The 21,738-nt window shown below is 37.1% G+C and overlaps 2 protein-coding genes across 2 annotated transcripts in view; one reads left to right on the forward strand and one right to left on the reverse strand.

Annotated features, from left to right (window-relative positions):
- The window catches only part of LOC134753929 (MOG interacting and ectopic P-granules protein 1-like), a 33,787-nt gene extending 19,980 nt beyond the window's left edge, over window positions 1-13,807 (reverse strand). The window contains exons 1-3 of the mRNA XM_063689905.1: window positions 13,533-13,807; window positions 12,454-12,951; window positions 365-1,436 (exon numbers count right to left, since the gene is read on the reverse strand). Of these exons, the coding sequence (XP_063545975.1) occupies window positions 365-1,436; window positions 12,454-12,918 (1,537 nt within the window). The 5' untranslated portion in view covers window positions 12,919-12,951; window positions 13,533-13,807. The remainder of the gene's footprint in view (window positions 1-364; window positions 1,437-12,453; window positions 12,952-13,532) is intronic.
- Window positions 13,808-18,102: 4,295 nt separating this feature from the next.
- LOC134754197 (ER degradation-enhancing alpha-mannosidase-like protein 3) overlaps window positions 18,103-21,738 on the forward strand; it is a 29,986-nt gene continuing 26,350 nt past the window's right edge. Inside the window, exon 1 of the mRNA XM_063690343.1 lies at window positions 18,103-18,445. Coding sequence (XP_063546413.1) covers window positions 18,330-18,445 — 116 coding nt within the window. The 5' untranslated portion in view covers window positions 18,103-18,329. The remainder of the gene's footprint in view (window positions 18,446-21,738) is intronic.

A 21,738-nucleotide genomic window follows, 5' to 3' on the forward strand; every position in this document is an offset into this window, starting at 1 on the left:
ACTGATCACATTTCGCTCGCAGGATTTTCTGCCAAGGAAGTTACATTTTGTAAAGAGCTTAATACACTTTCCTGAATTCAGTAACTCTAGAGGGCCGCCGCGATACGTGAGAGTCTGGTGAGACACGTTGAACATATCTCCATCTTACTTCTACGTATCGCTGATACATCAAGCTCTTTAAAGGGATACTATTTTGCGGAAATGACATTAAGGGATATTTATTTTTACATAAGGAATGGTTAGGTAAGGGAACTTAGGTCCGCAAAGTGTTTCGGAACTGGAAAATAATGCGCTCTAAAGTTGTATAACATATGCCATAATACAAACAAGTTATACAAGTAAGTCAACAACAGTATAGTCCTACCTTTTTTCTCAGCCTTTTTCTTTTTCTTCTCGTCTTCGTCCTCATCCTTGGCGGTGTCCTTGTCCTTCCGCTGTTCGTCCTCGGAGTCTTCCACTTCTTCGCCTCGCTCCCGTTTTTCTTTCTTCTCTTGCTCTCGTTTCTCTTTCTCCAGTTTTTCTTTTTCTAATCTTTCTTGCTCTTCTTTGGCTCTTTGTTCTTCTAATTCTTTACCTAATATGTCTACAAATTCTCTAAATGGCTTTATGGAAGGTTTTTCATAAACGTAAGGTACGATAAACGAGGGTGCTTCTACGACGAACATGTCGTCAGTCAAAGAAGGCAGTATGTTCGGTTGCGCCGTCTGGGTTGCGTTTTGGGAAGTAGCAGTGTTAGTGCTGCTCGCCGTTTTACTACTCACTGGGGTGACGGTCGTGCCACGGGCTACAATACTTTGATATAAATTCTCGGCCGTCATAGAAGTTACGGACGACTTCGGGGGCGCTGGCGTCGAACTCTTCCCAGAAATAATTGAATTTGTGTCTATAATAACAACTGTGGGTTCCTTTTTCTGATTATTGATGGTCAGCTTAGATTGCTTTGCTGCCATCGCAACTAAGGCCTTAGTATCGTTTACGACTATAGGCTTTGATTTACGAGTTAATGGATCTTCCATCTCTACCTCTTCAATATCAGATCCGTCACCCCCATTTTCCATTTCCTCGTCAATGTAAATTTTCCTTTTAATCGCTCTATTGCTGCGCCGCAGCTGTACTCTACTCTCACTAACACTTGAACTGGACTTTTCGTCGTTAGTCATGACACAATCATCATTATCATTATCACTTACAATCTCGTGAACCTCAGCGGCTGCGGAATCGTGGGAGTTGCCATTCTGGTTCTCAGGTCCATTATCGTTTTCTAAGATGATTATTTCGCTGCTGTTATTTCTTTGACTCTCTTGTGACGTGTCGTCGCCGCGATCGGGCTCAGAGTCTGAATTAATACTGACGGTGTCCTCGGCTCTTGGCACGACAGACAGCTCTGACTCTTCATCAGACGAATCTTCTTCAGAGTCAATCTCCTCGTCAGATTCCTTCAAATAAATAAAAACATACAGTGGTTGTTAGTGCATTTAACACGGCAATTTGTAATATTTATTCCGTCATTAGTTGGATGTCGTCATCAAAGATCTATCAAGAGCCCTATGACACTTCGTAAATTTTTAATGAATTGTTGCAGTGTAGCAATAATAACACAATGCATTAAAATTATATGTGGCTTTCCATCACAGAAGAGTCCTTATGATTCAATTACAATAAGGTTGTTTCCATCTGAAATTCCGACAGAAATTCTGATAGAAAGGTCCTTATCTTCTTCTTTTTTAGGGTTCCGTACCCAAAGGGTAAAAACGGGACTCTATTACTAAGACTCCTCTGCCGTCTGTCCGTCCGTCTGTCTGTCTGTCACCAGGCTGTATGTAAAACAAATAATATAAATATTTAAATGGGGCTCCCATACAACAAACGTGGTTTCTTTGCTGTTTTTTTCCGTAATAGTACGGAACCCTTCGTGCGCGAGTCCGACTCGCACTTGGCCGGTTTATTTTATTTTATCTATCTTCTTTTTTTAAACTTATATGTAGATACTCGTACATACTTATATGTATGTAGATGGTTTTTGCAATAAACGTTTTTTTTATTCTTCTTCTTCTTTCTATTCTTCTTATTGCACATGAAGTTAAGGACCCTACTCTGATGGAAAGCCACATATCCAAGAACAGTCCTTTTTGTCAGGTTCAGCATCAGCACACGGTATGAGATAGTTAGTAAGGTATAGTTAATAATGTTTAAATTAGCCTTCTATAATTATTATAATTGTCCAATAAAACAAATATGAATTTTGTTCAATATGTTATTACCCTGCAACCAATTAAATTATTGCCTGTCATTAAGGTCATAATTATCAATTCATGATTAAGCAAATTTCAAATTAACCCCTCAGCTTTCATAGGACGGCAAGCCAAACCCACTTTTAAAAAAAAATCGATTTTATTCTTTACCGAGACTGTGGGAAGCGAGGAGTTAACCCATATGCAAAAAACCCTTACCTTAAAAGTCTTATTATCAATAAGTTTTAACGCTTAAATCATAATATAATTTAGAGGAAAGAGTACGGCCGCTTCTCCATACAAGCGTATTCCTCATTTTCCTCTCTGGATATTGACATTATGACATATTTTGAGATAATTTGATGTATACGAGCCTAAATGCAAAAGAGTTCGTCTAGTCACTTGCATAGCGAAAATTTTTTAACAAATCTTTAATTACCGCTGAAAAATGTTAGTCTTTCAAATATATATTTAGTATATGTCACCAATACAATGTTAACGAACATAGTTTTCGGGCTAATATTGTACATATCCATAATACATAGCATGAGAAGTAATCATTTTTATTTTTACGTCGCACAAGCAAAAAAGTTCGTTTCACACTAATCGGTGCAAAATAGTTCGTCAAGGAAGTAATTAGTGCTTTAAAAATCAATTTAAAAATAAATTTTGTTCGAAAAAAGAATTGTTAGGAGATTTTGGAAATGTCACTGACTATAAAGACAAATTTTCTTAATTTCGTATTATTTACCAAGTTTTCATATTCAATATAGGTCGAGGTAAACCAATTTCGCAAGACGTTCGAAAAGTTATTTAGTTATTTTAAATTTCAAGCAGTAAATCAAGAAAATCTGCGTATAATATTGCTCAAGAAGAGACGGAGACGAACGGAAAAAAGTTGTTCCCAATAAGAGCCTGAAGCCTTTCATAAAAACTGCCTAAAGAGTCAATGTGTCAATTTTCCTGCCTCACTCATGATCTGGGGGTGTATTTCAGCTCAAGGTGTGGGTCGGCTGTAGTTTATAGACGGCACTGTGAATGCTCCCAAGTACCAAGAAAACTTAAAGACGAGCTTATTGCCTTCTATTACCAGTTCACAACATGACAACAAGTATGTTTTCCAACTAGATGCCACACTGCCAAGAGCACGAAGGGTGGTTACATCATAACCACAATATTCCTACACTGCAGAATTGGCCACCTAGCAGCCCAGATTTGTCTCCGATCGAGACGCTGTGGTGGAAGATGAAAAAGAAACTGCGTAAGTAACTGGAAGATTTAAAGAACAAGATAAACGTGTGGGATTCAATTTCCTGAATGGAATTTCAATTTTCTAGAATGTGCGGCGTTAGTTGACACAATGCCACAAATAATTGAAGCCGTCATCAAGAGGAAAGGCAAAGAGGATATAATCGGATAGAGCGGTACTGTCATAGTAAAGTTTGTGCCACAGTAAATTCACTGCCATCTATCGACACATGATTAAAACTAAAAATAAAATTATCAAAAAATTTATTTATATATGGATAAAGGTTTTTTTATTTTCCTTAATTATTTCTATATAATTTTGACCCATGTTTTTTCACTGATATGCGTTAAAATTGTTAAATAACAAACGAAACCGTCAACGCCATCTATACGAGAGTAGGCAAAAGGTAGTGGCGCCATCTGATCGAGAATCAATTTTTCTTGATTTTTGAGACACGTTTTTTCCTTAGACTGTATCCATCTATTATGGAGATCTTTGGGAAAGGCGACACTATCCAGTGGTAGACGAACTATTTTGCACTGTGTTACTAGCAGACGAACTATGTTGCTTCGATAGCTTAAGTAAATAAATGTATTTTCTACAGTAAATAACTGGACAATGTACTGATGTTAATATATAAAACAATTTAACGGTGTTTTTTCATTGCCATAATTATTTACTGAACTCGATATTTCTAGTCTAAAAATCTGTTAATTATAAGAATGTAAATAGACGAACTCTTTTGCATTTAGGCTCGTATTAACCATACCATAGCTATGCCCCTACGTTTGACTTTTTCGGATTTTTTTGATTATTGTAGAAATTAGAAGCGAAAAACAGATTTCATACAAATTTTACATGCTCATAACTCTTAAAAAAATTAAAAAATCGAAAAGAAAACAAACGCAGGGATATAGCTGTGGTTGTGATATCCAACCAAATGTGTCAAAATATTTTCAATAATGAATAATGAATATTATTTTGAATAATGAATTATATCCAGAGAGGAAAATGAGGTCTACGTTTGTATGAAAAGGCGATTTCGCGCGGGTTGTCCACTTTCGTCTTAAGCTTAAAACTTAAATAAATAAGTTTTCGCAAAGCTCGGTTGACACTTATTACAAATGGGTTTTTATCTATACATGGTGTAAGTTTTCTAAACATACTTATTTCTCTATCTATGATATCATCTGTCTGCAAGTATGCCTTTCTAAACTTTAAGTTCGTTAAATGGCCAGCCGTAACATATGAAAATAATTAAAAATACAATCTCAAACACTAAAATAAGGTCACTTCAGTTCAATAGCACCACTACACGAAAAAAATAACAGTAATTTTTACTTCAATCTCATATTTCGTCAATGTTTCAAGTTTGCAATTCATTGTAAATATCAATGTAGAGTGTAGGCATAATGAAGATGCATATTCAAATCACTAATTTCATTTTAATATCAGTGCGTTCCGCTCACTCGCAACATAAACTGGTGCGAGAAGGACGTACGAGAATTAAAATCAAGTTTGTATTATATTTTAAAAATCTGAATGTCCCCCGGAGTCTACGGGTTTTTAATTTCATACTATAGGGCGGGGCGAGAGTGAAGAGTGCAACCGAACAGGCCCGTTAGTCACAACGCTAACCTATCTCTTCACCACAGGAGGGCCAATGTAAAGTGCGGCCTCGATTGCGCATATCTGTCAAGTACTTAGGGAACATATTATATTGGCATATTATATTATTCAAGGTATTATACTTTAAAAACAGACCGCAAGCTCGACTGCTGTCTCGCACAACTAACTATGTAGGTAGGTGGCTTTGGACCGTGCGTATGGTTTACCCGTTTTACGGTGCCGTACCGTTTTATAAGTAATATTGACACATGGATTGGATTTTATGTAGCGATTGTTGCTTTGACGTCCCCGTAGCTATCGTTTTGGATACATCTTGTTTTTATCGTAAGTGGCGTCATGTTTTTTGACTACCTTTATGACACGCGTTACTGTATTTTCGGCTGCCGACAACGCCATCACAGGGCGGACACGCCATACATGAAAACTAGCTTGCGTTTATTTGTGTGAACGGCACGTTTGTACACGCGTCTTTGTGTGCGTAAGCTGCTGAGGGCTGCCACTTAAATGTTTTTGAGTTCACGGAGCGTTGTCGTAATACTCGTATTGTAAATATCTAACTAAGGAATATAAATATTTTTATTCCTTAATTAAAGAAACCATTTTTAAGTTCGCAAAATTTACATTACGCGGTTCTATTCTTTCCATTTATGCCCGTCATATTTATAAGAATACAGCGCAGCGTTCATATTTCCAATCATGGTTTGAGTTTCTCGGATTATTGGCACAAAATATGAAAGAAAAGTACATGTTGTATTTGCAGGACAGGACAATGCTCTTAATTGAAAACTAAAAGTGTAACATTTAATTAATTTATCTATCCTCGTGCGGCGTTGACATACGGCGAAGGCGGAGCCGAACATTCTCGAGGCCTGCCGAAGTGACACGACCGAGCGGGCCGCGGCCGGCCGTGTACACGCAGGATAACCCGACCGAAACGTAAACAAACGAAATTGTATGGGCAAGCAATTGGTCCTTGGTCGGTTTATAATCTTACACTCAACTATATCTACTTTGAAAGCAGAATTATTGTAAATAGGTATTTGCATTATTGTTTTTATTAATTTAAACGATTATATATATACCTAGTTTTTTTTAGATATGATAAAAGTGTAACAAAAAACAAAATATTTACGAAGAAAAAATAACTATGCACCTACCTATAGGTAGTTGAATGTTAGCTAACATTCACAAGTTCAACGAACAGGTTGTTGAAATCGTTAGGTAGGTACTAGGTAGGTACCTATCTAAATATTATCACACCTTTTACACTTTGTTATATTGACGTAATTAAATTAAATGAATGTGATTGTAGAAAACGCGTTATTTGATGTATTATCAGTATTATATAGGTACCTACATGTTAGGTACACTACACGTAGGTATAAGTATTATTAAGTACATATGAATAAATAAAAACTTCTTTATTTATCCAATTTGATAGGCACCCATCACCCATATATCGCACAATACATCGGCATTTTGAACGTTCCGTCATCGCGTGACCGCGTCGCTAACCGAACTGAGCGGCCGGCGAAAAGCCAGCAATCTGGTGTCGCGGGGCGAGGTAACTCGAGTCGGGGCGGGGCGGTGCGTGGCCGTTCTGTATGATAATACTATTACTTATTCTGTGACGCCATGCTGATAATATTGCGCCCTATATCAATGCTAAATGTGACACCATGAAAAAGTGTTCGAAACGTGATCCTCAATCACATATTATAAAACAAAGCTTCAGCTTGTGTAATCACGTTTTCTAAAGGAAACTTTAAAGAATGGTCCAAAATAAGTCAGAAATCATAACACAGTCCGTGAGCAGCAGAAATGAAGTAAGTGGCAATCAGCCTACGGACGATATCAACGTAAGAGGTGTCATTATTTTCGTCTCAATTGTTGCATTATTAAAATATCGAAATGGCGCTAATATGTATATGTTGTTTAAATATAAGTCTTTACCACACAAGTATCCTAGTGGGGTAACAAACTGAATAATTGTAAAAGATGATTACATTAAGTATACACAACTTATTATTGCTTAAATATACATAATTGGGAATGAGAAATAATAAAAACTTATCGATCGGAACTAAACCGCATGCGAAGTTTTTTTTATACCACGTCGGTGGCAAACGACTCGGGAAAACCTCGGCAGGGAATTCCACAGCCGGAACGTCCGCTGTTGGATTTTTGATTAAATTTCTTTATTTCGCCGAAATAACTATTAATAATTTACACTAAATTAAGGCTGTTCATAAGCTCATATCCATAATTTATTCTGTTTATATTTATAAACCGATTACGCAAAGTACAACTATAAAATACATATGAAAATCCGTCGCCAGCCATCGCGAGCCGATGTTGCGCAACCGTAACGTTGGTCAAAGACCCTAAGCCTCAAAACTCACAACCTACTTTCGACATTGGCTTTGGCTAGGTACGGACTCGGAGGTTACTGCACACTGACTGCTCTGTACAAGCGCGCACTGATATTCCGAGTCAGAAAGCCTAATTTGCGAGCGTGTATTATATGGGACTAGCGACCCGCCCCGGCTTCGCACGGGTTACACAAAACCTTAACAAATTACACAACTAAACCTTCCTCAAGAATGATAGGTGAAAACCGCATGAAAATCCGTTCAGTAGGTTTTGAGTTTATCGCGAACATACAATACATACAGACAGACAGACGCGGCGGGGGACTTTGTTTTATAAGGTGTTACACATTAAAAATTTAAAACCATGCTCACTTTATTTCATATGTACTGTACTATAAAAGCGACTTATCACTATCAATTCATGGTATGAAATTATTTAAAAGTTTAAATTAATATTTCTAGTTATAGTTTGTCTAAGGACTGTCTCATTTCAAACAGACAGAGAGAATCATACTATCTTTGTCTTACACTAGTACTAGCACCCAAAAGAACACAAAACTTCGATTCTTGGATGTTCGCGCGCGGCAGCGCTCATGAATTTAAAAAACCGGCCAAGTGCGAGTCGGACTCGCGCACGAAGGGTTCCGCAAAATACGGCAAAACAATCAGGTTTGTGGTATGGGAGCCCCACTTAATTATTTATTTTATTCTGCTTTTAGTATTTGTTGTTATAACGGCAACAGAAAACGGTGACAGACAGACAGACAGACGGACGGACAGCGGAGTCTTAGTAATAGGGTCTCGTTTTTACTCTTTGGGTACGGAACGCTAAAACGGAGTTACGATATCCATGTTGACGAATAATTCTGTGCCACGTTGACCATTTTGAAGTACGGTACTTGCCCTTATACTGGTCAATTATATAATAGAACTGGCCTTTTATTTGAATAAATGTAACACTAAATCTTAATATGTATTAGGAAATAGATCTTTAGTGCTACCTAATCGAGTTCGCCTTTTAACAGCCGGCATAGGTACAGTCACCTGCAACACTGTTAGACGAAAACGAAAAGCCGCAGCCGTCAGAAGGCCGCAAAAAAAGTCATAATAACAAAAATGTAGTCTATTAAAGGTGGAGTACAGGATATGTGTAATACAAAAAAAACCGGCTAAGTGCGAGTCGGACTAGCGCACCGAGGGTTCCGTACTATTTTTTTAATATTCGAGTTGATTGAATGAAAGGTAAATTGCGGTTTACGATTTATGACGTATTAAAAAAAAACTACTTACTAGATCTCGTTCAAACCAATTTTCGGTGGAAGTTTGCATGGTAATGTACATCATATATTTTTTTAGTTTTATCATTTTCTTATTTTAGAAGTTACAGAAGGGGGGGGGGGGGGGGGGGACACACATTTTACCACTTTGGAAGTGTCTCTCGCGCAAACTAATCAGTTTAGAAAAAATATATATTAGAAACCTCAATATAATTTTTGAAGACCTATCCATAGATCTTATAAAAACACGAATCGGTTTGATGAAAAAAAATTTTCGAGTTTATATCTATGGGGAACCCCCAAAATTTATTGTTTCACTGGTGTGACATACGGACGGACGGACAGACAGACAGACATGACGAATCTATAAGGGTTCCGTTTTTTGCCATTTGGCTACGGAACCCTAATTACCATTTTTTGCAGTCCAAACTTTACGAAATATACAAATAAGATCGACAAAATCAGTGCTTTAAGCGCGGTTTTCTAAACGTCCATCAAAAAAAACAAGTCTGTTTTTAAAAAATGTATCTATTAAACGGCAAGATGAGAAGACGTGCTAATAGAAACCAGTACTTGTTATTTCAGTTACGTAACAAAAGGTGTACAATTTCACCGACTAAATATATCAATTTTTCATTTTTGCGACTAAAATCGATACCGGGCTCTTAAGACTTATGAATTTAAATTACTTTGCGCTACCATTGACGGCCCGCGCGTCAACTGCAACTCTGACTAACATTTGGAAACATCAATTCGTTCTCAATAACTTACCTTTTCCAATTTTTTTTAAATGCATAATGCAGTCTGACCGTTTAGCTTTTTTCCGATTATTTTTTGAGATTTGTATACTAGGCCTCGTTTTGCTGTCTATTTATTACGGTCGTTAAGGATTGTTTGCCCTACCCCTGCGGTTTTAGAATAATAAACATATTCATATAATTAATTTTATTTTAAAATATCATTGCTATTACATATAATTGAGTCCTCGACGTTTGTTTGGAAAAATTAGCTCTCATGTTTCCTCTTAAAGTAAAGGTTACCTTTTATTGAAGTTCCATGGAACGGATAGTAAACTTACGAATGCAAATTGTTGTGCAAGTGGCCGGTTGTTGTGAGTGGTTGTGGTATATTCACCGCGACTATATCGATCCGGCGCATATTCGATCCAGTGATACCTAGTCGAGCGAACAATATTTCGACAGAATGACGTTATTATAGACTACAATAATACCTTAGACTTTAGAAGTGTGTACCCCCCCCCCCCCCCCCCCCACTTTAAATCTAATGGCGGTAAAAAGTGTGAAAGAGATAAATAGCATCCTACTGAAAAGGTATCTGCATATGCTTCAGTTATGGTTAGGAAGCCAACATTAGTTGAACCTTTTGGTACTTGTGGCCTTAACTACAAAGATGTCAAGTTACAGCTGGGGACGCGAAGACTTTCTACATAAATATATAAACAACAATATATCACAAAATCTTAAAACCTAACCATTTCTTTCTTATATTTTATTCTACCCCTTATAAGAAAAGCACCTCCAACATAGATAAGAACATGTGGAGAGTTGCACAAAGAGGGCTTGCCTGTTTTAGGCATTTTAAGTAAAACTTACTTTTCTGTTTTTGAATGTCATACACATTTAAAAGCAATTTGTGAAGTACCTATCGCCCGGCTTAGCACAGGAGCGTCGGGACAGCGTGAGATAAGACTACCCATTCTTACATTAAACAAGTGAGTCTAAACCGTAAAATGATTTAATGTTAGTATGTCTCACAACAGTTTAAATTCGTCTACCCATTCTTCTCTAATTAATACAGTTAGAAAAAGACATGTAGCCCATTTCGCTGGCGAGATACTGTCGCGGCGCCCCTGTGCTAAGCCTACTACCTAGTTATGTTTAAATATGCAAGTGTCAAATTTGATACTTAAGGAATTGGACAAATAATGTCTTCTCTGTGTCCAGTTTTTTGAGAATAGATAATTGGGCAAATATTGATAAAATGGGAGATATGAAATTTTTAATAACTCTTCATTAAATGGCATTAGGCAAGGCCCCTTATCTTATAGGCGTAGTTCTATTTGGTATTTGCTGTCAAAGAACCTTCATCAAGTCTCTGAGAAATGGCAATTTTTTGTTTTTTCAGGGACACTAAAGTTATGGTTAAGTGTGGCTGGCTTTCACATTGGGACATGTTTACACAATAATTACTATTTATTGCAAGTTCATACATTAGCCACTAAATGCAAAGAAACAAATGTGATGAACCCCTTACGGTATGATAGGCCACACTCGTTTTTTATTTATTTATTACAAATCTAGAATAAAATATTTCCTAAAATAATTTTGCATAATTAGTATTTTGGTAAAAATCTTAAAATAAGTCACCTTAATACAAAGGCGGGAGGGGTGTGGGGGTGATGGGGGAAAGGGGGAAACCCCCCTCCAACTTTCCCCCCGCGGAGATGCTTGGTTTCTGAATTATTCATGGTTATAAGTTAAGTCTGTCAAGTCAAGGATACAGAGCCTTGAGCATCGCCGTCGAGTCGCTTGCCTATCGGTGTTCTATCGGATACATTTTGGGGAGTGCGCACAGGAACTACACGACCTGATCCCACCTTCCCCTTTCCATCATCGGCCATACAGGCGCGGGGAGTGAATGCACCCGTTCGTGGTCCACATTCCATTCGTTCGGACGAAACGTTTTGCCTCCTCCTTTTTAGTACAGACGGCTAAGGAATGGAATGCGCTCCCGCCATCTGTATTCCCTGATCAATATGACCTCGGTCTCTTTAAAACAAGAGTGAATAGGCTGTTACTCAACCGGTGAGCTCCATCTTAGGCCCTGTCTTCACTTTCCATCAGGTGTGACTAGGGCCAATCGCCGATCAGTTTATAATAAAAAAATAAATAAAAAAAAAGGTTATAACAGTGCTAAAGATTGTAATGCAGAGGGGGGGGAGAATGAGGTGGACTCCGTGGTGGCTCCGGCGATGCGGGAAACGCAGCCCCGCCGCCCTAGCCTAAGAAAGTGCGGCACCAACGATCGCCTCCTCAGCTTCGGCTTCGCCCTCGGTGACCAACCTCAGCCGCTCCGGCTCGCTCAGTGTCTGCACTTTCTTACGGCGGGCGGGGGCTGCCCTCCCGCCGCGCCTCCGGGCTTCTATATATACACTAGGGGAGGGTAGGGAAATTCGGTTCCGTGACAAATTTGAACTTTAAAACAGAAAATATGCTCAGCTCAGGATAGTGGAATGCTCTGATTAGATTTTTGGTATGTATGGTCTACAAAAGTAGCCAAAAAATATTCAATAAAATCAAAAAAATATAAACTTTTTTCCAGCAGCTAAAAATTGCTTTAAATAATTTAAAAACAACCCAAAAAAGCCCCCCACAGCGTCAGTTATCCTCAAACAAGGCGACTTATTTTAAGATCCAACCCATTATTTTTATTAGGTGCATGTCCAATCACTTATTATTTTACCATGAGAACAAATTATATATTCTGTTCTACTATTATATAAATTTAATCAATTAAGTATTGTGCTATTTTTTTACTTCATTGTTAATAGGTAAATAATAAGTATTTTTATTTGTAACAAGTATGATCTTAGAGAACACCTTAACTAATATAGTAGGCTTTTCATAGACTTTAAAATATAGTTTCTGCATACCTAGATGAAAAATACAACTCACCTCATCATTGACGGTCACAGCTGCACTGCAATTGTTTTCTGCCTCACCGTCTTTGCTCTTCTCATCTTCGCAACTTATTATCTTCTGCTCTACAAATATTGTCTTATCCTGATTACTATTTAAGGACTCCGGATATGATTCATTACTATTGCCACAGTTATTTTCCAAAGGATTTTCAATAACACTATTACTATTTTCCTTAGTAGGTGCTAAATCAGAAGTTTGTTCCATACTTTCATCCTGATGATGGCTGTCTCCATCATTGGGCCCTGAGACCTCCTTATCTTCAGGCTCTTTCTCATTATTTTCTAAATGATTATTAATTTCTGTACTCTCACTATCCTCCAATTTATTCTCAAGTTTATAATCTTCAGAGGTAATTTTATTACAGTGTAGTGAGTTCACAGGTGAAGCAGGAGCTATCTCCATAGGCTCTTCCATGGTTCCATTCACTTCTCCATTCATATTGAGCTAAAGCTACATTCCATGTGACAGTACCTGTCAAAACACAAACAATGTATAAGGTTAGGTTTACCATCCTCATGATGTTCAGAACTGATTCCAACTGAATGAGCGTCACATTTTTTTTAGTGTACACTGCCCCCTCCCGCCGCCCCTCTCCCCCCTGGCAAGGCGCTAGCAATCAAAATGGCGGTTCCATGGTACAACTCCGTACAGCTAGCTACGTGTACATAATGTACTAGGATTTCAAAGGTCATAATTTCAAACTAATTCGTAAATATAATAAACAATTTTAACCTTCAGCATGTTGATGCGTTATCAAAATAAATAAGTTACAAATGCGATCGGCGGATTTCGCTCCGAAATCAAATACATACAAAACTTACGCTTTCCGGTTAGCACATCATAAACAGAGAATCGACACTATACCAAAAGAAACGTTTATTAAAAAAATAATCTAAATTGAAAAAAATAATTTAACAATTAGAATAAGAACAAACATTTATTTACGATAACCAAAGTAAACAATCAATGCCGGTAAAGAATTAACTATTAATGACACAAAAAAACGTATTTTTCTAACATTAAACTTATTTATGCATTTTTAAGTAATTTACCTAACACAGCCTTCGGTTCGCTTCTTCGAACCTTTCCTGATACTCGTTCACCACTTGGTTACTTCAATGGTGGAAACCCAGAACAATTTTCTTCTTTGAACTGACCGTTTACTAACAATATCTAATGAAGCGAGATGAATTAAAATGTATTTAAATACGTTTTGAGGTAAATTTCACTGGTACGCTCCACTATTTAATTGTAAAAGATAATTTTTAATAATTAAATATTAGTGACGGCAAAATGCTCTCACCATCGCACTAACGCAATATGGCGGCGGGTGTTGAGTCACGTGACAGCGCCAGTGATGCCCTCTGGGCGGGAATTACTGTTAACTCGAGCCCGCTTCATTCTCCCATTTCACCCGACTTCAAAAAAAACCGGCCAAGTGCGAGTCAAACTCGCTCACGAAGGGTTCCGTATCATTAATACCATTATCTATAAAAACTGCAAAAAAATCACGTTTGTTGTATGGGCTCTCATAAATATTTATTTAATTCTGTTTTTAGGGTTCCGTACCTCAAAAGGAAAAAACTGAACTCTTATATTAGGATCACTCATGCGTCTGTCTGTCCGTCTGTCACAGCCTATTTTCTCCGAAACTACTGGACCAATTAAGTTAAAATTTGGTATACATATGTAAGTTTGTGACCCAAAAATGGACATGTAACGTAAACAAATGAATTTTAAAAATGGGGCCCCCTCCGGGGGGGAAAATGAGAAAATTTAAAAATAAAGTTTATCAAACTATATCGTGTTACATATCAAATGAAAGAGCTCATTGTTTGAATCTCAAATATTTTTTTTTAATAATTTTAGGATAAACTCATCAGGCCATTTTTTGCCCTTTATCTCCGAAACTACTGGGTCTAAAATGTTGAAAAAAATACACGAAATAGATCTTAACCTATAGAATATAAGAAAATCTATTAGAAATGTTCAGTCAAGCGTAAGCCGGACTTAATTACTTAGTTTTTGATCCCGCCCCTACAGGTTTTATAAAGATTCACTCACGTTTCACATAAAAAATACATTGTTTAAATTGTGTAATGTACGGAACCCTTGGAACGCGAGTCCGGCTCGCACTTAGCCGGTTTTTAGTATTGGTTTTTATAGCGGCTACAAAAATATAGTTGGTCAAACCAAATTGTCACTAAATAAGAACAAAAAAAACTATACTCATCCTTTTCTTTTGGATACTAGTATCTGTACGAGTATTATATTCTTTGATTTGTACTGTACCTAGTACTAGTGTAAGACAAGATTGTATGATTCTCTCTGTCTATGTTTAAAATGAGACATTCCTTTAACTATCCTTCATCTGTGAAAATTCCAACTGTCTCTATCACGGTTCATGAGATACAGCCTGGTAAGACGGACAAACGGACAGACAGGTATACAGACAGACGGACGGACGGACGGCGGAGTCTTAGTAATAAGGTCCCGTTTTTCCTTTTGGGTACGGAACCCTAACAAAAGGTGCACGTTGCAATCCCCATACAAAAGTAAAATGAGTCGTAAATGCATGCACTTGGTGGTTGCTGAACGTCAGAGTACAGAGTAGCCTTGAAGCTATATTTTGATATTTTTGTTAGTGTGCACCTTAACCGGTCTAACATATTAATACCATAATTAAATTAGTCAGATACAGTTTTTGGGACAATTAAGCCAATTGACAAGGAACTTAATACCTCCAATATGTATACATATATATATTGTTTGGACATATGTATACCTGTATAAAAATTATGTATGTATTCACTATTTCACTAATGATATTTTATTTATTTATTAATTTTAACGCAGTTCGCGGTAGGCTCTCGCACTGGAACATACTGAAAATGATTGACGTAATTTTTATTCCATCGAGCAAAAGTTCAGACAGCCTACCGTAGAAAGTTACAACTATGCCTTTTCAACATAGCTTTGCTAACCGCATCACATTTCAGTAGAAGCGAAATATCATAAAACTAGTAACAGATACACCTCCCTTTCAATCTGTGGTTTATAGCTAATCATATTGCTGGAAACATTGGCCTATTAGTTGACGTGTGCCTAACTTTAGTCACGCGTGAGCCGGCTTCAACTGAGGATGTGTTTTTTGGCGGGCAAAAAAAGTAAAAAAAAACTTCGGTGGGATATCGGCCCAGGAGAGTCCTACAGGGATGTAGTTTTAACTGTAAATAATATGCAGCTTAGAAACGATGTAGACGAAGTTTCAACACGTTATATGCATTACTTTTGTAATTATGATCGTGGGCAATCTCATGATCGTATTTACGTATCACTTTTCACAACATTGCCCAGCACATTTTTACCGTTAGGGTTGTCACTAGTAGGTATGTTATTATTGACTTGCGAGGAGGCATTTACCATGCAACGTTGTTTAAAGTTATTTTGCTAATTTTAAGAGGAAATATAAGCAACAACCGCTTTATTTATATTACTTTATACTTCCTTTGCAGTTTAAAAAAGTTTCTTGTTATGTTATCGGTAGTTACCTACTTTTAATGCTTAGTAAAAATGGCAGTGCTTTTGAACAATTAATATTTTTGTTAATTTATATATTTTTGTATACTTCCTTTGCAGTTAAAAAAAATATGTTGATTTTTGATTGTTTGTTTATAATTTGGGTAAAAGTGAAAATTGAGAACTCTAGCATATTTAGGATTTTGTATGAAGAATCGCAATTTTTTTTTATGACTGCCCACATAAGTTTGGAGGTGAATTACTGAAGTTAGTGACTTAATACCTATACGACAAAACTATGCCATGTTTATTCTGGATTATAGACTTTGAATCATGACCATAAAGTTGATAATCGTGGAGTTAAGAGACTGTAAGCAAAAGTGGGCAATCTTGAAATTTTTTCATTCTTTTGGCCCGCCTGTTTAAGACCCATTTTCTACAGTACAGAAACTTATTTCGACTATGGTTTGCTCACTCACACAAAGAAGAGTATGTCAATATGTTATTGCCACAGATAAGTAATGCAATATGGACCAATAAACTTGAAAAAAAAAGTAAAAGGCTGCAAAAAGCGGGCAAAGTTGTACAGTTTTACCGTATAGCAAACACCGAAGTTCGCAAATTGCGGACATCTTTCTCTTTCATTCGAATTACGCTTTAATTAGAGTAAAAGAGAAAGATGCTCGCAATTTGCGAAGTTCGATGTTCGCGGTAGACCCTCAGGTTTCGAATTGATGAAGTTACTAGAAAAATTCCATATTTTTACTATTCTATATTTTTGGCAGCCGTAGGTATTATGATCTAAAGAAGTGCTACGATTTTTCAAAAATTCTGCTGGCTGCGGCCATATACTATGTCTATGGGCCATAAGGTATGTTGGGATAAGTGCGATTCGGGTTAAGTGTGGATAATTCAGTTTTCTTTAAATCTAAGCGTTATTTTGGATTGAAAGCCCAAGACCTATAGAATAGTCCAATCAATTTTTGAGATTCAGGTGGTTCGTAAAATTAAAATATTTAAATATAACAGTTTTTACATTTATTATTGTTGATATCGTTGATTAAGTAAAAAGGTCTTTTGTATAAACTGGACTGGACTTACGAATTGTGTCTGTTTTAGGCTGTATATTTTTATTCGTTCAATCCCATTAAAAGTACTAACAAGTGGGGGGTCGATTCTGGTTTCCGAGTTACGGTCAGTTTAGTGGAAACCAAGTGGAAACTGTCAAAATTTACCTAAAATCGGTTTTTGACAAAAACTGTCACATTGCAATTTAAGGACCTTTTTACTTTTTAGGGCCTCGAAAATTAGTGTTAACGGTCCCACTTTGTCAATATATAAAAAACCGACCAAGTGCGTGTCGGATCACGCATTATGGAGGGTTCCATGTCTTCCCGGTACTAACGTCCTTTTAATAAGAGGGATCCGTAGACAGAATGGCAATAACGGATCCCTTATAGTTCCGTCATTGCCGTCTGTCCATTCCGTCCGTCCATCCATGTGTCTGTATGTCACAGCCACTTTGCTCGAAATTTTTTTGCTAAACTGTGGAATGAATGGACATGGCTATTTTGACGTTACGTATAAATTTAACGTTTCCCTCCCCCGCAAAAATTGGCACTTTTTTGTACAGCAAATTATAGACGTGGCGGCTCCGTTTGAATATATCCTCCTAGATCCCAACACACCTAGTTTATTGAAAACTGAAAATACACTCCATGTAAGGCGTACTCGGGTAATTCCGCCTAGGTACTTGAAAATTTCGGCTAATTCTGAAAATCACCCATAATACACCATCATGCATTTTTGGAATAACTCGACATTCGGAACTGAACTTTTCGGAATCACCCGATCAATCAACAAACCAAGAAACAAGATAAATCGATCAAAAATTAATAAAGAAGAAAAAACATAGAATATGATACGGAACTATACTTGCTCGTGATCCTGAAAATGCAGTTGTGTGCAACCCTAAGGTGCATGAAGCCTTGCATTTCGGTTTATCTACCCTTATCTACCTACGTTTGCATTTTGTGTTATAGCCTGTGGCATGACATTTACCCATAGACTAAATACACGTCAATTATTTAATTATCACTGTACAGTACTACACATCACATCACAACTCGCGACGCTATAATATTTGAGGTCGCTTAATTTGTGACTGTAAACGAGATATAAAATACACTACAACAATGTGAAAGTGTTAAAAATGATTAAATTATAGCAGTAGCGCTTTTTATGTTTTACTTCCTTCGTTTCCATATTCGTTATTTCATGTTTTCTTTACAAGTAATTATTAGTCGTATTGTTACTGAAAAAATTGTGTTATGATCATAATAATGGCTTATCGAGTTTTATTAGTTCTTGTTCTTGCAATTATCAGTGTGAGTACTGAAGAAGAAACTTCTGCACCGATGACTAAAGCTGAAAGAATAAGTTTAAGGTAAAACCAATGAAAGTCTAATGGAATGTTATCTAAATAATTTTACGGTTTAGTTAGACACTTGTTTTTAGTTAGTCACTCGCGCGACATGTTTCGGAGAGCCTAGGTCTCCTTTCTCAAGCACTAACAGTGCGAGCAGAGTTCACGACGGCCGTGTATCCGTAGCCGTACTATCCGTATCCGTGTATCTCTCCGAAACATGTCGCGCGAGTGACTAAAACAAGTAGGTCTAAACCGTAAAATTATTTAATATTATTATGTCTCACAACAGTTTCAATTCGAGGGATATTATCTTTTATCATTACACTAAAATTTAATATATTGAATAATGCTCATAGTAGGTAAATAGATGGGGTAAACGTGAAAATCAAAATGTTTAATGTCTAGCAATAGAATAGTATTTTTTGCAACAGGTACATAGTAAGGGTTCATAAAATTCAAGGGCCAAAGTTATAAAACGAAGGGAAGTTGAGTTTTGTAAAGACATGCTCGAAAATTTTAAGACTATTTTTGTATTTTTTCTGAGACAGCGGCAAACACCTAAAATTAGAAATAAAATCAAAGTAAATATTTGTTTGTAGATCTTTGCCTACAAGTCAAATAAAAAAAAAAACAGTTGTATAATATTGTTTGAACATCCCTAAGAACACTGCTGTTAGGATCCTAAGAACACTGTACCGGGGCCCGCCGCGCCGCGCTTCTTTATGAAGTTGTTTTCAATCTCACTGGCAGTCATTTGATTTACAAATAAGAGTGCTGGAGTAGAAAAATGTAAATTACAGATATATAAGCATCAGTTTGGCCTCTTGATTTGTGTTATCATTAAATACTGTGTTAGGGTGGTATTCCACCTTTGCAATTTCTTTGTTTTTTAATGTGTATTTGCATCTCAATAGAATACCAACCTTAACCAAAAGCTGTTGAATAAAATGTGATTAAAGCTATTTAACACTTAGAATTTTCTACCTTTCTATCTTTTTTTATTTTAAGAGTCTCGGGCAAAGTCAGCCAAATTTCACCTTCCCATACAAACGGAATTCTGTTCTCATTTTAAAACTATGTGTTGGATTGTAATAAAACTTTGCACATACAATCAGGGACCGGACAACCCTTTCCGCGATAAAACCCTTTCAATGGGTGACACTTAAACACGGCTAACACATTGAAAGACTTTCCCTTTTGAACTGCAAGCCCATTCATACCCTTACCTTTGACTAACCCTTACCGAAAAGCTAACCAAAAATAAGGCTAGCTCTTAATAAGGGTTACCCTTATCTTTAAGCGCTTTTTATAAAGGTTTCCCTTTGCGTGAAAGAGACCGGATTAGTATATATCTACGGTAGTGTATGAAAAGGAAAGAAAATACGTGCCTAGTCAAAGAACGCCGCCGTCGCCGCCGACGATCGCTCGGATTCGAAGTAATGTATGCTTTACGAACAAGGTAGACGACTTAAATTAGCACGCTTATATGCTAAAAGGGAAGCCCTTTATAAGGCTAACCCTTATAAGCAATATGCAAGGTGTTGGTGAGCGGATGATAAGGGTTTTGTAAGGGTATTTGGGCTACCGATTACTCAAATGTGGTAGCTTTATATAAGGGTTTTTAAAACCAAAACGAAGGGTTTCGTCTGGCAAAGGGTATGGTGAGTTAAGCCTTATGCAATACCCTTATAAAACCCCGATAAGGGATAGCGGGCCGGTCCCTGCATACAATGATATGAGGTATACCTAGGAATTAGTTTGTATAGCTCTAGTATATAAAACAATCGAAATAGAGCAAAAATAAGTTTTGTATGAAAAACTTAAATGTGCTGTATTTTTTTTACTATGGTATCTGAAGCTATAAACTAATTACAGACCTAGATATACCTTATCCTATTGTAAGTACTAAGTTTCAGAGTAATCTAGCTAGTTGTTTTAAAATGAGAGCGTAACTACGTTTGTATGGAGAACCAAGCTTGCTGGGGACTTAAATATGAATATTAGGGGACATCTTACACGGATCAACTTAGCCCCAAACTAAGCGAAGCTTGTACTATGAGTGCTGGGCGACGATATACATACTTATATAGATAAATACATACTTACTTACTGCTAGCCTTTCTCCGCAGACGTCTTGTCTGGTTGCCCTTGGCATAGGCCTCTCCCATATTCCTCCACGAGTCCCTGTCCAGAGCCTGTCTTCTCCAGAAGGCTCCAGCCACCTGCCTGAACTCGGCTTCCCATCTCATTTTTTGTCTTCCATCATCCCTTTTTCCGTCTCTTGGGTACCATGTTGTGATGTCTTTTGACCATTTTTCTCTTTTGTCTCAGAGCATGTGGCCGGTCCACTTCCATTTTAGTTTTTTCATAGTGTGGTTTACGTCGATTATTTTTGTTCTCTTTCTAATGTCCTCCAGTTTTATTCTATCTCTAAGTTTTATATTCAACATGCTTCTTTCCATACTATTTTGGCAGACTTGGAGAGCTTTCCTCTCCTTGACAGTTAGGGCCCAAGTTTGACATCCATATGTAAGGCAGGGAAGGATACAAGTGTTAAATACTTTGGACTTAATGTTTGTTGGTATTTGGTTGTTCTTCACTATTTCCTTTAATGACCAATATCTTTTCCATGAGTTCCCGATTCTAGTGTCTACTTCTTGTTGTGTCAAGTTTTGAGGTGATATCACTTGTCCAAGATATGTGTATTGTTCTACATAGGCAATGAGGTTGTGGTCTATGTATATGTCTTCCTTTACACTGTTGGTCATTATCTTGGTCTTTTCAGTGTTCATAGATAGCCCCACTTCTTTGCTGCGGTCTGCAAGCTGTTGTAGCATTAGGTTTAGGTCCTTCGGGTTGTCACTCAGTAGAATAATGTCGTCGGCAAACCTTAGATTTGTTAGTTTTGCTCCATTTATGTTAAGACCAAAAGATTCTCAGTTAAGTTTTCTAAATACATATTCTAGAACTGCAGAAAACAGTTTTGGTGATAAGGGGTCTCCCTGCTTAACTCCTTTCTGCATGTTAAATAATTGACCATCTCTTTCTGTTCGTATTTTAGCTGTTGAATTTTTATATATTTCTTGGATTATCCTTATTTATTTTGTTGGTATGTTTTGTGTCCTCAACGCTTCCCATATGTACTTATGTTTCAGTGAGTCGAACGCTTTATTGTAATCTATGAAAGCAAAGTAGTAGATTTTGTTGTATTCTTTATGTTTTTCTATCAGCTGTTTGATTGTATGGATATGGTCGACAGTTGAAAATCCACTTCGAAACCCAGCTTGCTCCTTAGGTTGGTTTTCCTCTAA

The sequence above is a fragment of the Cydia strobilella genome, chromosome Z, assembly GCF_947568885.1.
Source record: "Cydia strobilella chromosome Z, ilCydStro3.1, whole genome shotgun sequence".
In the NCBI taxonomy this organism is placed as follows: Eukaryota; Metazoa; Arthropoda; class Insecta; order Lepidoptera; family Tortricidae; genus Cydia; species Cydia strobilella.